The following is a 20,082-nucleotide window of genomic DNA, read 5'->3' on the forward strand; positions in this document are numbered from 1 at the left end:
ATCACCTCGCATTTGTCTAAATTAAACTCCATCTGCCATTCGTCAGCCCACTGGCCCAATTGATCAAGATCCCGTTGCAATTGGAGATGACTTTCTTCACTGTCCACTATGCCACCAATCTTGGTGTCATCTGCAAACTTACTAACCATGCCTCCTATATTCTCATCTAAATCATTAATATAAATGACAAATAACAGTGGACCCAGCACTGATCCCTGAGGCACACTGCTGGTCACAGGCTTCCAGTTTGAAAACCACTCTCTGGCTTCTATCAAGAAGCCAATTTTGTATCCATTTAGATACCTCACCATGGATCCTGTGAGATTTAACCTTATGCAACAACCTACCATGCGGTACCTTGTCAAAGGTAGGTTGATTGGCCAGGTTAAAAAAAAAAAAAATTGCCCCTTCGAGTCCTGAGATGCGTAGGTTAGAGGAATTAGTGGGTAAATATGTGGGGGTAGGGCCTGGGTGGGATTGTGGTCGGTGCAGACTCGATGGGCCGAATGGCCTCCTTCTGTACTGTAGGGTTTCTGTGATTTCTGTGAAAGGCCTTGCTAACGTCCATGTACGCAACATCAACTGCACTGCCCTCATCTACCTTCTTGGTTACCCCTTCAAAAAACTCAATCAAATTTGTGAGACATGATTTTCCACTCACAAAGCCATGCTGACTGTCCCTAATCAGTCCTTGCGTCTCTAAATGCCTGTAGATCCTGTCTCTCAAAATACCTTTCAACAATTTACCCACCACAGATGTGAGGCTCACTGACCTGTCGTTCCCAGGCTTTTCCCTGCAGCCCTTTTTAAACAAAGGCACAACATTTGCCACTCTCCAATCTTCAGGCACCTCACCCGTGACAATCGATGATTCAAATATCTCGACTAGGGGACCCGCAATTTCCTCCCTAGCTTCCCACAATGTCCTGGGATACACTTCATCAGGTCCCGGGGATTTATCTACCTTGATGCGCTTTAAGACTTCCGGCACCACCACCTCTGTAATATGTACACTACTCAAGACATCACTATTTTTTCCCCCAAGTTCCCTAACATCCATGCTTTTCCCAACAGTGAATACTGATGAGAAATATTCATTTAGGATCTCACCCATCTCTTGTGGATCCGCACATAGGTGACCTTGTTGATCCTTAAGAGGCCCTACTCTCTCCCTTGTTACTCTTTTGGCCTTTATGTATTTGTAGAAGCTCTTTGGATTCTCCTTTGCCTCATCTGCCAAAACAACCTCGTGTCCCCTTTTCGCCCTCCTGATTTCTCTCTTAACTCTACTCCGACACTCCCTATACTCTTCAAGGGATTCACTTGATCCCAGCTGCCTATGCATGTCATGTGCCTCTTTCTTCTTCTTGACCAGGGCCTCAATATCCCGAGTCATCCAGGGTTCCCTACTTCTGCCAGCCTTGCCCTTCACTCTCAGAGGAATGTGTTTACCCTGAACCCTGGTTAACACACTTTTGAGAGCGTGCCACTTACCAGACGTCCCTTTGCCTTCCCACAGACTCCCCCAATTAACTTTTGAAAGTTCCTGCCTGATACCATCAAAATTGGCCTTACCCCAATTTAGAATTTTAACTTTTGGGCCAGACCTATCATTCTCCACAGCTATTTTAAAACCAATAGAATTATGGTCACTGGTCCCAAAGTGATCCCTCACTAACACTTCTGTCACCTGCCCTTCCTTATTTCCCCAAGAGGAGGTCATATTTTGCCCCTTCTCTAGTCAGGCCATCCACATACTGAATGAGAAATTCCTCCTGAATACACTCAACAAATTTCTCTCCATCTAAGACGATGGCTGTCCCAGTCAATGTTGGGAAAGTTAAAATCTCCGACTATTACCACCCTATTTTTCTTGGAGCTATCTGTATTCTCCTTACACATTTGCTCCTCAATTTCCCGCCGACTATTTGGGGGCCTATAGTATAACCCTATCAAAGTGATTTCCTCCTCCTCATTTCTCAGTTCTACCCATATAGACTCAGTGGCCGAACCTTCGGATATATCCCCTCTCAGTACAGCTGTGTTGCTTTCCCTAATCAAAAGTGCAACTCCCCCTCCTCTCTTACCTCCTGTTCTATCTTTCCTGTAGCATCTGTACCCTGGAACATTGAGCTGCCAGTCCTGTCCCTCCCTTAGCCATGTTTCAGTAATTACTATAATATCCCAGTCCCACGTACCCATCCATGCCCTGAGTTCATTTGCCTTGCCCGTCAGGCCTCTTGCATTGAAATAAATGCAGTTTAATCTGGACTTCCCTTGCTCTCTGTCCTGCTTTTGCTTATCTATCTGCTACTAGGATTACTGTCACTGCCTTTACTACTTAATGTACTCTCTTTAACTTCTGTGCTATTCTCAAACTTCTCTTCTGTCTCCCTACTGCTTTGGATCCCATCCCCCTGTCAAACTAGTTTTAAACCCTCCTGAGTGGCTCTCGCAAATCTCCCCACCAGGATGTTAGTCCCCATCCAGTTCAGGTGTAACCCGTCCCTCTTGAACAGATCAGCCCTTCCCCAGAGAAGATCCCAATGATCCAAAAATCTAAATTCCTGCCCCCTGCACCAGCTCTCAAGCCACGCATTCATCTGCCTAATCCTCCTATTCATACTCTCACTAGCACGTGGCAGCGGTAGTAATCCTGAAATTACTACCTTCGAGGTCCTGCACTTTAGCCTTCTGCTAACTCTCTATATTCACGCTTCAGGACCTCATCCCTTTTCCTACCTATGTCATTGGTACCAATATGTACAACGACCTCTGGCTGCTCACCCTCCCCCTTAAGAATGTCCTGCAATCGGTCAGAGACGTCCTTGACCCTGGCACCAGGGAGGCAACACACCATCCTGGAGTCTCGATTGCAGCCACAGAAACACCTGTCTGTGCCTCTAACTAGCGAGTCCCCTATTGCTACTGCTCGCTTGCTCTTTGCCCGACCCTGTCCCACAGCAGAACCAGCTGTGGTGTTACAGGCCTGCTGGTATCTCCCCTGACAGGCTATCCCCCTCAACAGTATCCAAAATTATATACTTGTTTGAAAGGGGAATAGGCACAGGAGACTCCTGCACTACCTGCCTGCCTGCCTCTCCTGGCAGTCACCCATCTACCTGTCTGAACCTGTGGTGTGACAACCTCCCTGTAACTAGTGTCTATCATACTCTCTGCCTCCTGTATGTTCCACAGTGCATCCACCTGCCACTCCAACCGAACAATACGGTCTGTGAGGAGCTGCAACTGGTCTCACTTCCTGCAGACAAAGTTGTCAGGAAGACTAGATTGCTCCCTAATTGCCCACATCTGACAGGAGGAGCATGCCACTGCCCTAGCTGCCATATTGCCCTTATACAAGTAAAAGGATAAAAGAATCTCAACTCACCTGTCCCTTGCTTGTGGTCCTCCCTGCCGGAGGTAGGGAGGGAAACACTGAAGTAGTGTTTGGGGTTTAACTGTCCCTTTACGGCAGCTCCTCCACAAACCACCTTCTGGTCACAGTGACTGCACTTATACAAATATGATCTGCAACCGCCAATCACCTTCGCCGCTCTGCTGCCCTCACCTGGACACGTGCCTTCACTCGAAGTAGGACGGTGTCTCCCGGAAACTCGCCTTCTGGTCGCAGTGACTGCACTTATGCAAATGAGCACCTTGGCTTAGTGCCATTCCCCTGCATTTTCCCCATACCCTGCACATTATTCTAATGCTGTCTTGAATGCCTTGATTGAACCTGCCTCCACCATGTTTCCAGACCCGAACCACTCGCTGTCTGAAAAAGTTTTTTCATACATCATACTTATTTTACAAATCACTTTAAATCTGTGCCCTCTCTTTCTTGATCCTTTTATGAGTGGGAATGGTTTTTCCTATCTACTGTCCAGCCCCCTCATGATTTTGAACAGTTCCTCAGATGTCCTCATGGCCTTCCTTTCTCCAAGGAGAACAGCCCCAACCCCTCCAATCTACCTTCATAACTGCAGTTTCTCATCCCTGAAACCATTCTTGTAAACCTCTTCTGCAAAAGGATGTGGCATCCAGAATTGCATGCAATATTTCAGTTGAGGTCTAACTAGTTAGTATCTTGTTCAGCATAACCTCCTTGCTTTTGTACTCTGTGCTATTAATAAAGCCAGGATACTGGGATACTTTATTAACTGCTCTCTACCTGTCCTGATCACCTTCAATGGCCAATGCATATATATACTCAGGCCCCTATGCTCCTGCACCCCTTACAGAATTTTACCCCTTATTTTATATTGTCTCCATGTTCTTCCTACCAAAATGCATCGCCTCACACTTCTCCACATTGAACTTCATCTGCCACCCATCTGCCCTCTCCACCAACTTGTCTATGTCCTTTTGAAGCTCTACACTTGTCCTCTTCAATTTCCAATAGTTCTAAGTTTTGTGTCATCTGCAAGATATTTTCCAAAAATGCATTCAAGGTAATTATTGTATTTGGAATAGGATAGCCACAATCCTATTCCAAGAGGAAATCCAAGTCAGAGATAAGGCTACAGTGTTGTTGGTTAAAATCTCCAAACCATGCTCCCTGTTAGCACAGCTTTCTATTAGAAATGCACAATTAGCCCTATAATGAACATGATCAATAACGGTTTTGGTTTGTCCTTCAGCATTGTAGAAGTCACAAAGTAATCTTACTTTAATGGTAATTGCCAAAAACCAATGCACCGGATGCATTTTATTTTCAAAAATGCATAGATGGTGCATATAGTTAATGAGGAAAATTGAAATTTTGCTGTAAGGGTCCCAAGGTTTCTTGGATAGATTTTGAGGTCATCTCTGAATTTCTGCTTCCCTGCAGCAGTTTGGAGGACATCTAACTTTATCTGCATTTGCTCTAAACTATATGTATGATTCTGAGCACACTTGTGTATCACCTATGTTTTTTTGATTCATGCAGTTGGTTACATGTTACACGTGTAAAGAAACTTCAAGATTCTATGGAGCAAATAGAGCATCGCTTCCTACAAGGCCCCGCATCCCCAGAAGCTTAAGTAAGACAAAAACAGATATGAAGACACTTGAAGCAAGAACACCACAGTCCACACAGCAAGGAACCAGCTATTCCCCACTTTTGAATAAATCGGGTTCGAAAAGCAAGAGCCCAGCTATAACTTCACGGTAACCTTTGTTTTAATCTTAAAATTTCCTGTTGTTTTTGTACCTACGTTTTCATTTCCTATTGTTGTCACCTATTTACACTGATCTCCTGAAGAAACATTGAATTAATTTTTGTCAAAACCTTTTTTCACCTTTTATGGTAATTTTATAATTGTGGGCAAATCCCTGTAAACTCCATCTGTTTCTGCTGTGTTCAATCTCTAGCAAGTCACGCTGTTGGAAAATGATGGCGTGCAGATGGACCAAATGTTGGTCAGTGGCACATATGAGGCACTTGCCTCAAATCGTTTTGAAGGTTTTTGCTGTTTTTAGTTTTACTCAGTTAATGTCCCTGATGTCCGCGCTTTTTGCCTTCATTGGCTGCCCATGGTATATATTGTGGAGCTTTAGATTCCTGTTAATTTGCATATTTGCTGGAAGGGTATGCAGGAAGAGTTAAATGAACTGGGTGTAAGGAAGCTCGTGTAGAACGTAAACTTTGCCATGGATGAATTTGGCTGAATTTTTCTGTGCTGTAAATACTATGTAATTTTATGTATTTCAAGTTGCTGATACTGATGGATCTTGGAATTTTGATTGGGGTTTACCCAGCAATGAGACAACAGTGCTAAAAACAGATTTTAAAAATAGAATGACATTTTGAGGGTCAGGTGGGCTGCAGCAAGAAAACATAGCCGAAGTTCTGATCCTTCTGCTTATGATCCTTCTGCCAATCATCACACCAACAATCAACATTTTGGAGGCCTCGTCGGTGTGATGGTATTTGCTGACGTAACTCACTGCAGACTGGGCACATTTGCCTCTGACACCAGGTCCACTTCACCTTGAGTCCAGCTGTTAATATACTGGACCTGGTCACACTCTTTACATGTTGCTGCTTTCACTAGCCATTTCTTTATATACTATAAGTGCGTACACAAGTAGGATGTCAAACTCTTATTGGTATTCAAAGATTCACTAATCCCTGCCTTTTGTGCCTGCAGCAAGTAACCGAGCCCTTGACAGTAACTGTAGGAATAGAGCAGCAACAGATTGAATGAGACAAATTGATGACTGTTGAATTGGGCAAATGGATGACAATGAAAGAAAGTCTACCAGAAAGAAGCACTACTAGAAGGACGTGGAGGCTTTAGAGAGAGTGCAGAGAAGGTTTACCAGGATGTTGCCTGGTATGGCGGGTCTTGGCTATGAGGAGAGATTGGGTAAACTCGGCTTGTTCTCCCTGGAAAGACGGAGAATGAGGGGAGACCTAATGGAGGTGTACAAAATTATGAAGGGTATAGATAGGGTGAACAGTGGGAAGCTTTTTCCCAGGTCGGAGGTGACGATCACGAGGGGTCATGGGCTCAAGGTGAGAGGGGCGAGGTATAACTCAGATATCAGAGGGACGTTTTTTACACAGAGGGTGGTGGGGGCCGGGAATGCGCTGCCAAGTAGGGTGGTGGAGGCAGACACGCTGGCATCGTTTAAGACTTACCTGGATAGTCACATGAGCAGCCTGGGAATGGAGGGAAACAAACGAATGGTCTAGTTGGACCAATGAGCGGCACAGGCTTGGAGGGCCGAAGGGCCTGTTTCCTGTGCTGTACTGTTCTTTGTTCTTTGAAAGAGGGGCAAGGTTGGTAATGAAGGAGTTAAGTGATAACTGAGGAAGTAGAGGAGAGTTACACCACAGAACTGTAGAAACGTTATGGTGCAGAAAAAAGCCATTCAGCCCGTCGTGTTTGTGCCGACCAAAATAGAGATAGCCGTTCATTTTAATCCCACTTTCCAGCACCTGGTCCATAGCCTTGCAGGTTACAGCACTTTGGGTGCAGATCCAGGTTATGAGTCGAGCATTTCAGTACCAACCATCAACCTAGGCATGAACTGGTATGGAAAGCAGAATGAGTGCCAGCTGGGTTAAAGGCCGAGGGTTGAGGGTTGGGAAGCTGGGTACGAGCTTAACTAAGTTATGCGATAAGTGAAGACTGCCAGGTTGAGTCCATGGTGGAGAATGAGATGAGTGCCAGAACTTGGAGTGTTGGCGAAGAGCCTTAATGAAAGGATGAGGAGTTAGAAAAGCTTCAGTTTCTCAGAATTGCCATTTTATGAACTTGTGTGTTTAGGGAGTTGAATGTGGAGAGTGAATGATGGTCTACTGAAAATCCAAATGTAATTTCTTTCCTTTAAGATGGACCAGAATGCGTGCTATTTAATGCAAAAGTTCACACTGCTCCAGTCCATAATGTCATCATGGTGAACCTTTATGCTATTACAAAAGTGAGAAGATGTTTTTTTTCCGCCCCAAGTCATCTCAATTCAACAGTTTAAAAACGTAACATTGGACAAAGAGCTAGCTGACAATTGTACAGGTATATATTTTGAAACACGAAGGGATATGAATAATTGCAACAGAAAATAATTAATTCCCCTTTTTAAAAACAATAAGATGCATTTATTATACCACTTTTATGATGGAGAGGCATTCCAAGGTGGGTGTAAACAAAAAAGTGGACACAGGGCTGAAGCAGGCAATATTAGGAGGAGTGGTGACGAAGTTTAAGGTTATATTCTTCAAGGGAAAAAAAAACAAAGGAGTTGGAAAGGAAAATCAGAGCATGGGATCCAGGTGACTGAAGGAATAGCTGCAAATGGTGGGATGAAGGAATTAGGTCTTACACAATATCTCAGGATCAAAAGCTTGGAGAATACAGGGATGGGGTGCAGAGGTAAAAGGGGTGGAGTAATGGGGCAATTTAACAAAAGCAAATGAATTTTCTATTTGAGAAACTGGGACACCAGGGACCATGTAGGTCACTGAGGACAGAGGGTGATGGGGAAATGAGATTTCAATGAGTTTTGAATGAACTGAAATTTACAGAAACAAAGGTAAAAAATGCTGGAAAATCTCAGCAGATCTGACAGCATTTGTGGAGAAAGAAACAGAGTTAACATTTCAAATTAAATATGACTCTTCAGTTTCCCCACTTTCTGCATCAATTTCCCTTTTTAAAATCAAAGGCATAATTGCCCCAGTGCTCAAACACGGCAATTACAGACTCAATATTGCCCCACTGTGGTTAAGAAGCAAATTATTCTTCACTAACCCAAGCAAACCAATGGTTCCACACTAATTGCACATAGCAGCAGCAGCACTGAACTAAAATACCACACTTCCCCAAACATAGTGACCCAAATTATCAACAGCTCTATTCAGTTCCAACCAGAAGGATGATATTAATTGTTCCCAATCTCGCTAATTCCTTTTCCAATTTACACGAACAATGATCTGAAATTCCATTTTCCATTACAGACCAGAGGAAAAGCCAGTACAGAACGATTACAGGATAGTGGGATATGTAGCCATTTATTCTCTTATATTTTCACTTAACAATAGGTGACAATATTTCTCAATCATAATTCACATACTGTCCACAATATTGTGGATTCCCTTTTATAAGTGGAATATACACAAACTGATAGATCAGGACTGTCCAATCCTTTGGAAAAGTGTTACAACCAGTGAGTTGGCTACATATAGTAACGCAGAACAAGAAGTCTGCTTTACAAAAATAAATCTGAGCTCCTGCGCACAAATATCGAAACATCAAAAATGTATTGCACAGAAACATACCATTTCCCCAGCTGAAAGTGATCCCACCTATGCCCACTTTCCAGCATTTGGTTCATAGTCCGGTATTGTCAGAGCGCCTCAAGTGCATATCCAAGTAATTTTTTGAATGCGGTGAGTGTTTATGTCTCTATCACTCTCTCAAACAATGAGTTCTAGACCACCTTGGCTGAAACTAATTCTCTTTGGCTCCCCTTTAATCCTTTGGCCTTTAAATCTACGCCTCATGGTTATTATTCTCTCTGCTAAAAGAAATCAGTCCTTCCTATCCACACTGGGCTGCTCATAATTTGATACACCTCAATTAAATTTCCCCTCAGCCTGCTACAAAGAAAACAACCCAGCCTACCTTGCTTTCTTCATAGATAAAATTCTCTAATCCTGGCTAAATGTTCAAATCTCAAACCCTCTCGAGTCCAATCATATAATTTCTGTAATAAGGGAATCAGCTTTGGATACAGTATTCTAGCTCCCATTCACCTGCTGGATCACCAGAACCTGCAAGTTTATTTCCCTCAAGTGGCTGATAATCTGTTTTTAGATTTATTTCTAAAATAGTTTTGCATCTGTGTCATATCAGCTGTGCCACATTTGTCTTGAGATACATGTAAATGTTGTTTTACCATTCAACCATGTGTGATGTTGAACATGGGAAGGATCCTTAGTTTTAAATATGTCAGGTAGATATTTTTTCCTGTTTTCTTTAAAGTGGGAGCATTTGATTAAATACAAATATTTATGTATTTTAGTATTTTCCAAGCACAGACTGGCAAATGAAGTAAAGTGTGAAGATTTAATTATTCAATTTGTAGCTGTAGGGAAGGACTCATATAGTTAATTCTTGGCAAGTGGGTCACGAAGTGTTGGTGAATAAATTTACATGTTGGCTGGTACATTCAGTACTCTATTAAATTTTATATTTGCAGGTTTCACCAGTAGTGAAAATCTACAGTAGATTAAATTATTATGAACAGTTTTGTGAATAAATTATATATTAATATTTTTAGAAAAACAAAACTGCAAATGCTCAATCTGAAATAAAAACAGGAATATTGGAAATACTCAGCAGGTGAGGGAGCATTTGTGGAGAAAGAAGCAGATTTATTGTTTCAATTCATCAGAACTGGGAAAAGTTAGAGATCTAAAAGGTTTGAGCAAAGGGGTGGATCGTACAATGACAAATAAAAGTCTGATATATTGCTACTTGGTTTACTGCTAGCATAAAGAACTAGGAACTAATTGCTATGTGAATGTACATCCAATGTATCATCCTCTAGCCACATGGAGAGATGTAAGAAATACACTTGATGAAAATCCAATATTTTGAATCTTAATAGTGTGATTATTTCAAACTCCTGGGAACAAGACATAACGGGTGGAAGACAGTAGAGATTGACAGAAGAGTTAATCTTGCAGGGCTAAAAGGAAAGGTAATGGGACAAGAAAATAAAACAAAAGATGTGCCTAGACCAGGCCAAGTACAGAGATGTCACACTGCACTGTTCCAGCTTGCAGACAGCGCCTCATCTTCTGATTAGGCACATTATAGCCTTTCAGGCACAACACTTAAATTCAACGATTTTAGACTATAATCTCCGTTTCTCCCGCGCCCCCCCCTCCCATTTTGTTTCCTATGCTTGTTTTGAATTTTCTTTTAATTTTGCTTTCAGTACACCTGCTGTAGGCACAAATTTTCTTTCTTTGATTATTTTCTTACCCCATCAACATTTCCTTTGGTCCTGTAACTCTTCTGTCATTCAATCGCTCTTATCTTCCACTCTTATCACAAACCTTCCTTTCTCCCTATCCCCGCCTTGCTCAAAACTTATTGCATCTCCAATTTTTCCCAATTCTAGTGAGAGGTTATGTACCTGAAACATTCACTCTGTTTCTCTATGCCTAAGCTCATGAGTATTTTCAGCATTTTCTGTCTTTGTTAATATGTTCTGTTTGGGAGTTGTAGTGATTGAATTGTTTAGTTTCAAGTTAGTGTGTAGTGTGGAAACATAATCAATTTTATGTTTTGCATTACAGTGCACACTGTTAGTTAATATAATTTTAATTTCCATGCTAAATGTTTACATTGGAACTTTCATTGGAAATATGCACCTAGAATTTTAATCTGTAGATAGAGGAGTGGTGTTACAAATAGTATTGACAGAAATGATGAGATAATTGAATAACAGAATTAAGAGATTAATAAAAGCTGGAATTAATATTCAGCAGAAACAATTTATTTAATTGTGAGGGATAATGAGAAAATGAATTACGCTCATTTTAGAAAAGGTGGCAGAATTAATTACTGACCAGGTGAGGGATTAACATCCAGAAAAGGAGGATAGCATTGACACAGGCAACGGGCCAGCTATCAGCTGGCAGAAGAATGACACTGGTGAGTAGATGTAAAGACTTGGAAGGGGAGGGGAACAGAATGTGACAGGCAAATTGCCTTTCAGGATCAGAATTGATAATAGTGGAAGATCAGCAGAGGAAATAAATCACCTGAGGTGTGGAGTGTGCTTCACCTTTTGAGGTGGCTTGAGGGAATCGGTGGGCTGTGGATCAGGTAGAGTGTAAGAAGTTGCAGAGTTCAGAGGCAACAGCTGATCTGCAAGTGTTGTCTTGAAAGGTGTTACTTAGCCTGTACATCCCTGGGGCTACTGATCTCTAGTAGAAAGCCTGGAACAACCAGCCTACACACCCTGGGTTTCTGCTATAACATAATTGATTTTTAAAAAATCACCTGGAGGTATTTGAGTCCAGAGTCACAGTGTAAACAACAAGGTTTTTATTCCTGTATAGACTGAGCATGTGGGGGTGTTAAATTGCTGAGTGACAGAAAGCCTCCAACTGCTTGCTGAAGAGTGATTTGTGGTGTTGCAAAAAATTGTTACGAGTTAGTAAGCAGATTAACCTTGGAAACCCAATCTGAGCAGGGAAACATCACGTGAAAGCTAAAATCTATCTGTGGACGTTTTGATGTGAGATTTCCCACAGGAAAGTTTATATAACACTTTGAATGGAACATATGACCCATGCACTAATTTTAAAATATTGATTTACATTTTCATGCACATGTAAGTTGAAGGAGAAGTTGTTGTATAAGGGATGGAATATTATGTAAAAATCCAGTGGACTGGCTTTCCTTGTATGTTTTGTACCTGGATTACACTTATTTTTCACTTGCAAAGCAAATTATAAAGGGACAAGGACATGAGACCAGATCTCCCCTCCTTTTGTGCTGCATGATTACCTCCAGGGGTTTCTAGGTGTAGCAACAGCACCTGGAGCAGGTGCAAGAATTTAGATGAGACGTTAATAAGGCTAGAGTAAGAACTCAATATAGAAAAAGAAAAAAATGTAGGCCATGCTGCCCCTCGAGCCTGCTCTGCCATTCAATAAACTCATCTATAACCTCAAGGGTATTCTTGCCTTGTGGGTGCAACAAAGGTTTACCAGATTGATTCCCTGGGATGAGAGGGTTGTCCTGTAAGAAGAGATTGAGAAGAATAAAACCTAACATTACATAGTTGAGAAGAATAAAAGATGGCCTCTTTGAACCATATAAGATTCTTAGAGATCTTGACAAGGAACTTGCATGCTGCGAGACTGTTTCCTCTGGCTGGAGATTCTGGAACCGGGATAAGGGGTTGGCCATTTAGGACTGGGCTATGTGGCATTTCTTCAGTAATGGTACCATGTCTATCACCTCATTTTCCCATTTGTGGAGACCCAAATAAGATAATGTCCATAGGAAATGGGACTTTGAGTAAGACCTTGCTGAGACCATACCTGGAGTACTGCTAACTGTGTTAATTTTCTTATCTAAATAAATATTTATTTTCCTTACCAGGAAGGCAATAAAGGTTCTCTGGACTGATTCCTGGGCTGAGATTCTTGCACTATGCGGAAAAATAGACTAGACCTATATTCCCTGGAATTTAGAAGAATGAGAAGTATTTAAATGAAACAAATAAAATTCCTAAGGGACATGACAAGGTGGAAGCTGTTTCTAATGGCTGGGGAAATCTACCACTAGAGGTCACAGTCTCATAATAAAGGTGTCAATTGTTTTGGACTGAGGTGAGGTGAAATTTCTTCATTGAAAGTCCAAAGATGTGCGCGTTAGGTTGATTGGCCATGCTAAAATTGCCCTTAGTGTCCTGGGATGCGTAGGTTAGAGGGATTAGTGGGTAAATATGTAGGGATATGGGGGTAGGGCCTGGGTGGGATTGTGGTCGGTGCAGACTCGATGGGCCAAATGGCCTCTTTCTGTGCTGTAGGAAATTTTAAGATTCTTTCTAAGAAGGAATTGTGCGCCTCTGGAATTCTCTAACTAGAGGGCGATGGATAATCAAATGTTGAGTGTATTCAAGTCAGAAATCAAAAGATTTTTAGATACCATTGAAGTTGCAGAGTTGATTAGGTGCATTAGCCATGCTAAATTCTCTCTGTGTACCCGTACAGTGCCAGAGTGTGGCGACTAGATTTTCACAGTAACTTCATTGCAGTATTAATGTAAGCCTACTTGTGATACTAATAAATAAACTTAATGTGGGAAGGTGTAGCTGAGGTAAAGATCATTCTGGATCTTATTGAATGGTGGAGAAGATTCAGAGAGCTGAATGGCCTACTCCTGTTCCTAACCCACAATGAGTTAAAGATGATGGAGTCACTTACATGTCTGCCACCTTTCTATTATTGCTTCTTATCTCTGTTTCTGTCCGATTTGTTATTTCTCTGCTCTATCTCACTCTAAAATGGGAAAGCTGGAGAATACTCGAAATGGCTTCTGGGCCCCCTGGCCACCTACACACTGCCTGTTTCCCATTGTCCAGGGGACCAACTCTAACTATTTTGAGCTTTTTCAAAAAAATATTAACAGTATTAAATTTTTAAAGAAGTATTTAAGAAACTTAAAACAGCAAGCCTCAGACAAGGTGGCTAAGTGCCCACAGCATTACCCAGCTTCAAGGCACAATCTTGGGAGCCAGAAGGGCTGGAAGGTGTATATAAGTACATAGGAAATTTAAAACTCACTAGCTCAAATTCAATGTGTGACAGAAATAGTATGATGTGACCTTCCTGTAACCACATTAAAGCTCTTATTATAAAATGATATTTAAGTGAGGTAGCCAACAAACTTTTCTCTGCATCACTTGTGTTGGTTAGCAATGGCATTTTTCTACTCAATGCTGATTTCAGATTAAAGAATTTAGCGAATCATAAACTTCCAATGTAATGATCCCCAAGTATGTAGTGCTTTAATATTACAATGTTCACCTTTACCTTTTTAGAACATCAGTTTCTGCGCCTTCCACATCATCGTCCTCATTGAAATCCGTTAAAGGAAAGAAGCTACACTGCTCTCGTCTAAAGATGCTTTTGAATTGTGAGCAGAAACACCAGGACAATAAAGGGACTCTTCGAGATTTCCTATCTTCAGTGTAAACTGCAATTTATGTGATCTTATTTTATCTGTAATGCTTAAACTTTGTGCCTGCACAAGTCAGAGCAAAAAAAAGTAAGTGGGAAAAGATGAACTATCTGTCAATTTGCATAATCAGCTGGGTGCATGACCGTACAGCTTTATGAGAATTGAGTTTTGTGATGTTGCCATAAAATGAGTTTTTCTTTGCTGTTTATAAACAATTGTCAGAGGTGCTCCAAGAGCAAGCATGTTGGAGCTCTGACCGACAACAATGTATTTGCAGATTAAACAGAAGCATGTGCACAGCCTGGTAAGTGGTAAGCCAAGCTGCCATCTGGTTTTCTCTGATGCGTACTGCTATCTGCAGAAGGATACTAATCCATTAGACTTCTACATATTGAGGTTCAAATGGCAGCAGCTGCCGGGACATAAGTGGGTATAGTAGAGATTTTTTACTCATCAATGTGACCACAGGTCGGTTTTGTTATTGCAAAAGGAATGATGAACTTTACATTTTCAGCTTCTCTTATTGTGTTTCGTGTTCATGGAACTAAGTAATTTTTTTTCTCCTAGTTACTCCTGCAAGCAGAGACTGTAGGTGGAAGAGATCAGACTGGCCAGTTACAATGGAAAATAACATTGAACAGGGGGGTGGTTGGAGTTAGGCTGCAAATGGTCAGGACAGATGAACAAGGGGAATAAATTGAAATGCAGAAAAACAGGAAACGTGTTCATTAATAGATGTAATAATATTGATATTGTATTCTAAAGGTTATATGTATACTTAATGCAATGTACCTAAGCAAACATCTTGATAAAGATGTCATTTATTAAAATATTGTTAAGCCTTCTGTTTCCATTTAAACCAAAATTGATGCTTATAGAGGCGAAAAACTGTCATGCTAGAAAATGAAATAATTTCAGTCCAGTGCCGAGGCCAGATACAATACAATTTTAGTCCTTACCCATTTAACTGTGCCAGTGTGATTTATTTATTTCCCACACCAGTTTGAGTGAGATGGCCAAAAGAAATGAAAGGGGGGTCCCATGACGTCACACTAGCATGGCGGACTCTGATTGAGCCTGTCCCACAAGCAACTTAACAGTACCCTGATGCAAGAAATTAAAATACCCCCACCGAACACACACACGCCTCAGGCTTAGAACCCCCCCCTCCCCCACCACCACCGAGCCAACCACTCACCTGAGCTCCTATGGTGGGTTTTGCTTCTCAGGTGCATGCTGTGGGAGACTTGTCATAATTCACATGTACAATCTATCAGGCATAGAGGCCTGATAATTATATTTAAATATATTCAAATGAATGTCCCAAATCCTATTCTGTTTTGGGTAATCACTACGGGAAATCCTACCAGCGTAAAATGTGTTTTGGAACTGGCTTTCACCGCCGATCCTGTACCCCCTCCCCCACCCCCCAAAAAACCAGGAGGGGAAGATACACACACACCCCCGAGACTTGTGCCTCATTGGAATTTCTGAATTTGAGCCTATATCACAGAGTTGAAAAGACAATATGATCACCAGTCTTTTAGTTGCAAAGCTCTTCTTATAAGTTCCAGGGACCTGGAGATAAATTTACAAATAATACAGTCTCTGATGTTCTTCCTTGGCTTGAAAAATGTTTTAATACCCTTGAAGAATCAATTTTGCTAGTTTCTATTTGGAATCTCTTTTTTGGGGTCATGCCCAGTATGATTCACATTTAAACAGCACAAGTCAATTGTACATGAAGAAAAGATGATCAAATACACTGTATACTGTACACTGTATCTGCTTATAATATCTCCACAAACAATTCAAATGTTGCTGCCTTTTATTGCAGTACTCTGAGTTCTGCATCACTGGGTATGCTGCCTTTTCAATGAGACTTTAAATTATGATTTGTCTCGGGTGGAAGTAGATTCAATAACTTTCAAAAGGAAGTTTGAAAGGGAAAAGTTTGTAGTGCTATGTGGAAATGGCAGGGGAGTGGGGCTAATTGGATAGACATTTCATAGAACCAGAATAAAAAAGGATGGGCTAAATGGTCTTCTGTGTTAAGAAAAGATTGAATAGTGCTAGTCAAAGAGAGCAGGAAATTGTGGGCAACACAGTAGCATAATGGTTAGCTCTGCTGCCTCACAGTACCAGGGACCCAGGTTCAATTCTGACCTCAGGTCTGTGTGGAGTTTGCACGTTCTGTATCTGTGGAGGTTTCCTCCAGTTGCTCCAGTTTCTTCCCACACTCCGAAGATGTGCGGGTTAGGTTGATTGGTTATGCTAAATTGCCCCTTAGTGTCGGGGACTAGCAGGATAAATACATTGGGTTACGGGGATAGGGCCTGGCTGGGATTTTTGGTGCAGCTTGATGGGCCGAATAGCCTCCTTCTGCACTGTAGGGATTCTATTCTATTCAAATATCCTTGTCAACACTATTCCTTCAAACATCACTAATAAAACAGGTTCATTACTCTAACTTACTGTTGGTGGACTGTGTGGGTTGCCATATTTCCCTATGTAGCATCACTTCCAAAATAATTTGTGGATATCCTGTAGACATAATATTCCATAAAATTGCAAATTCTGTTCTTTAGTGTGTTTTCTTGAGCCACTGTACCTCAAATATATATATTGCATCTCAGATGTTTCTCTGGAGCATAAATAAATCATGATTGGATCAAATGTAATACTGATCCAAAGCTAACAAATTCGCGAACAACTAAAAGCACTTAACTTTGCTATGATTAGCGATCATCAATTACCATGACAAGCTATCCATCAAATAGCTCAATGCCCAGTTACCTTCAGCAACCACTTAGCTTTCTCCGAGCCAAGTATGCAGGACAACTGAGATTTATCATCTTTAGTGTAATTAAATGTCCCCAGGTTCAAAGCCACATAGATATATTAGGGCAGGTGACGAAAAGTTTGGTTGAAGACATAGATTTCAAGGTGTGTCTTAAAGGAGAAAAAAAAGCAGAGTTGTGGGGAGGGAATCCCAGAGCCTACAGCCTTGATGGCTAAAGGCACAACCACCAAAGTTGAAACATTTAAAATCGGAGGTGCTCAAGAGGCCAGAAGAGGGGAACGCAGGACTGGAGGGGATTACAAAGATGGGGTGAGGCCCAAAAGATTTGAAAACTAGGATGAGAAATTTAAAAATGAAGTATTGTTTAATTAGAAATGAATGTTGGTTCGCGAGCATGGATGGTGGTTGAATGGGACTTAATGCAGCAGTGTTTTTGGATGAGCTGTGATTTTACAGAATTTAGAATGTGGGAGGCTATCTCGCAGTGGATTGAAATTGTCAACACCAAATGTAACACAGGCATGGATATCTATTTCAGTGACAAATGAGCTGAGGCAATGACAAAGTTAAAAGACGTGGAGGTGGAAATAGGCAGTCTAAATAATGGTATAGATATGTGGACTGGATCTCTGCAATCCTAAAATATTTGAGAAATAAAAATATTAATTAGTTCTAGAATAAAATGCCTTAGTATCTTAGAAATGTATTCAGAAGTGTTCACCTCAAACTTGCCCCTCTGGTCTGGAATAATGCTGGATTCTTGGTCCTTACATTGGGTGTAATCTGCACACCCTTAGATTCCCTTGGAGCCTATGTACTAAAGGAATTGGGTGTAAAGACATTGGCAAGAAAAGAAAGCAAGAGCGAAAAAGAAATGAAGGAAATAACTTGCATTTATATAGCACCTTCACATCTTTCAAATGTTTCCAAGCTCTTCACAGCAATTAACTGCTTTTGAAAGGGAAGTTGCTCATTCTCTGGATAGAAATGGCAACAAATAACCACACAGCAAGATTCCACAAACAATAAAGAATGAATGAATTTAGTTTACTTTTGTTTGTGTTCTTTGAGGGATAACTGTTGGCCAGGACCACCTTATCTTCAAAAATGTAGCATGGAATCTGTTATGTTTAATGGAGAGAACAGATGGGAACTTGGTTTAATGTGTCCTCTGAAAGACAACCCCTCTGACAGAGCAGCATTTCCTCACTGCTGCACCAGAGTGGCAGCTAGATTGTGCTCAAGTCCTGAGTGATGCTTCAACCAGCAAATAGCTGACAGAGAAGCAAGACAACTACTACTGCACCAAGCTAATGTTTGGAAAAGAATTTAATAAATAAAATAAACAAAAGTGAAGGGAAACAGAAACACAGTGAAAGGAAAAAGTTTAAGATGTTGGAGCCTAGCCTTTGAGAATTTAAGAGCACATAATTGCTTTGATATGCATATGAACTCTGATTTATTTATTTTAGCAGCACTGCCACCTGGGCATTGGGGAGGAAAAGGACCCTTTTGAAGATGGGCAGATTGACAGGATTTTAGAGAGAGAGAGCAATCCGGTTGGAGGGAGGGGCCCTCTGGGACTGTTGGATATGAAAGGGCCTGCTGGTGTTGGGGCTTAGGGGGTTCATGTTATAAAATAACATTCTGTAAACTAAGTTCACAGTGAGCATCATCTACTCGTATTAAATATGAGAACATAATTTGGAATATTTACCCTACTCTCACTTTCCCACACAGTAAATCGTTTTGCAAATGGCAATAATTCTGTGAATCTGCAATGAAAGCTAAGCTCCATCATACTGTAACCAATCTTTTTTGTTATCATCTTTTATATGAAGATAGTGGATTCACCTGATGAAGGAGCAGCGCTCCGAAAGCTCATGATTCCAAATAAACCTGTTGGACTTTAACCTGGTGTTGTGAGACTTCATAATTTTCCATGAATGAAGAGAGAAAATGGGAACGTATTGATTGGTTAAAACTTAAATTGCAGTGGAGAACAGGAAGATGACCATGTTAAATCAATACCTGTAAATCCCAATTACCTATTAAAAACTTTCATTGGTTCTTCAGAGAAACCCGATTTCTCTTCAAAAATATAGGGATATATCTGGCCGGCAATATTCTAGGGCTTTTAGTTTCCTGCTATGTATTACTGATTCCAGTTTAGGTATGTTAGGATTGCATGCAGTAATTGTCATGTTAAGATTTATCAGAGACCAAATTAAAAAGTTGCTGAAAGGTACTTTTAAAGATTCAGAACTCTGCAATATTTAATTGTTAACTGTGTTCATGTGTTAAGTAATTCAATTATTGTATTAGTTCCTTGTGAGTTTCTACATTGGTGTAATAAATTCATTGTAAATTTGGCTATTGAGTTGACCCTCGATGTAATGGTCCAGTATTTATTAGCTGTCAAAGTGAACTGGAATGCATGATGGGCAATATAATAAAATATAATAAAAATAAACATATGTTTATATAGCACGTTATGCTATTTTATTTCTTTCTCTTAACCCCCATTGAAGTTGCAGTTAAATAAAAGATCCTTTTTGCTGATACACATCAATGCAGGATCAAACAACTTGGAGGCAATTTTAAACCAGCCTTTCTGTTGTGAGACTATTGGGAGGAATCTTGAGTCCAATTGCACGGGAATAGCGGCATGCGCTCAAAATCCAGTGTTTTGAAAAATGTGATTATCACCAGCGAGATGGCGTTTTGGACCAAGCTCGCAAATGGAGTGATGCGGAGCACATTGCAGAACATCGTGAACCTCATTTTAATGCATCATTATCGTGCACTCACTCCAGATATTGAGCTGCACCTGGAGTGACATCACGCTGGCCTTATTTACAACAGCTCTACATGAACATGGTACCATCACTCCCGGAGGGGATCGCAAAGGTGAGTGTTCAGGCAGCCATTTCTCCACAGCCTGTCCAACACTCAAGGGGAACCAGGGAGAATGCTGGTGTGGCAGGGGAACGTTCTTAAGTTTAAAGTTTATTTATTAGTGTCACAATACTGCAATGAATTCCCTAGTCACCACACTGTGGCGTCTATTCGGAT

General features: G+C 41.1%; 1 protein-coding gene across 2 annotated transcripts in view; it reads left to right on the forward strand.

Annotated features, from left to right (window-relative positions):
* Positions 1–19,490, forward strand: part of rmp24 (ribonuclease MRP subunit p24) — a 75,409-nt gene extending 55,919 nt beyond the window's left edge. For both annotated transcript variants that reach the window (XM_078241314.1, XM_078241319.1), the window contains exons 5-6: positions 4,934–5,154; positions 14,065–19,490. In XM_078241314.1, coding sequence (XP_078097440.1) covers positions 4,934–5,154; positions 14,065–14,218 — 375 coding nt within the window. In that variant the 3' untranslated portion in view covers positions 14,219–19,490. The remainder of the gene's footprint in view (positions 1–4,933; positions 5,155–14,064) is intronic.
* Positions 19,491–20,082: the final 592 nt, after the last annotated feature.

The sequence above is a fragment of the Mustelus asterias genome, chromosome 2, assembly GCF_964213995.1.
Source record: "Mustelus asterias chromosome 2, sMusAst1.hap1.1, whole genome shotgun sequence".
In the NCBI taxonomy this organism is placed as follows: domain Eukaryota; kingdom Metazoa; phylum Chordata; class Chondrichthyes; order Carcharhiniformes; family Triakidae; genus Mustelus; species Mustelus asterias.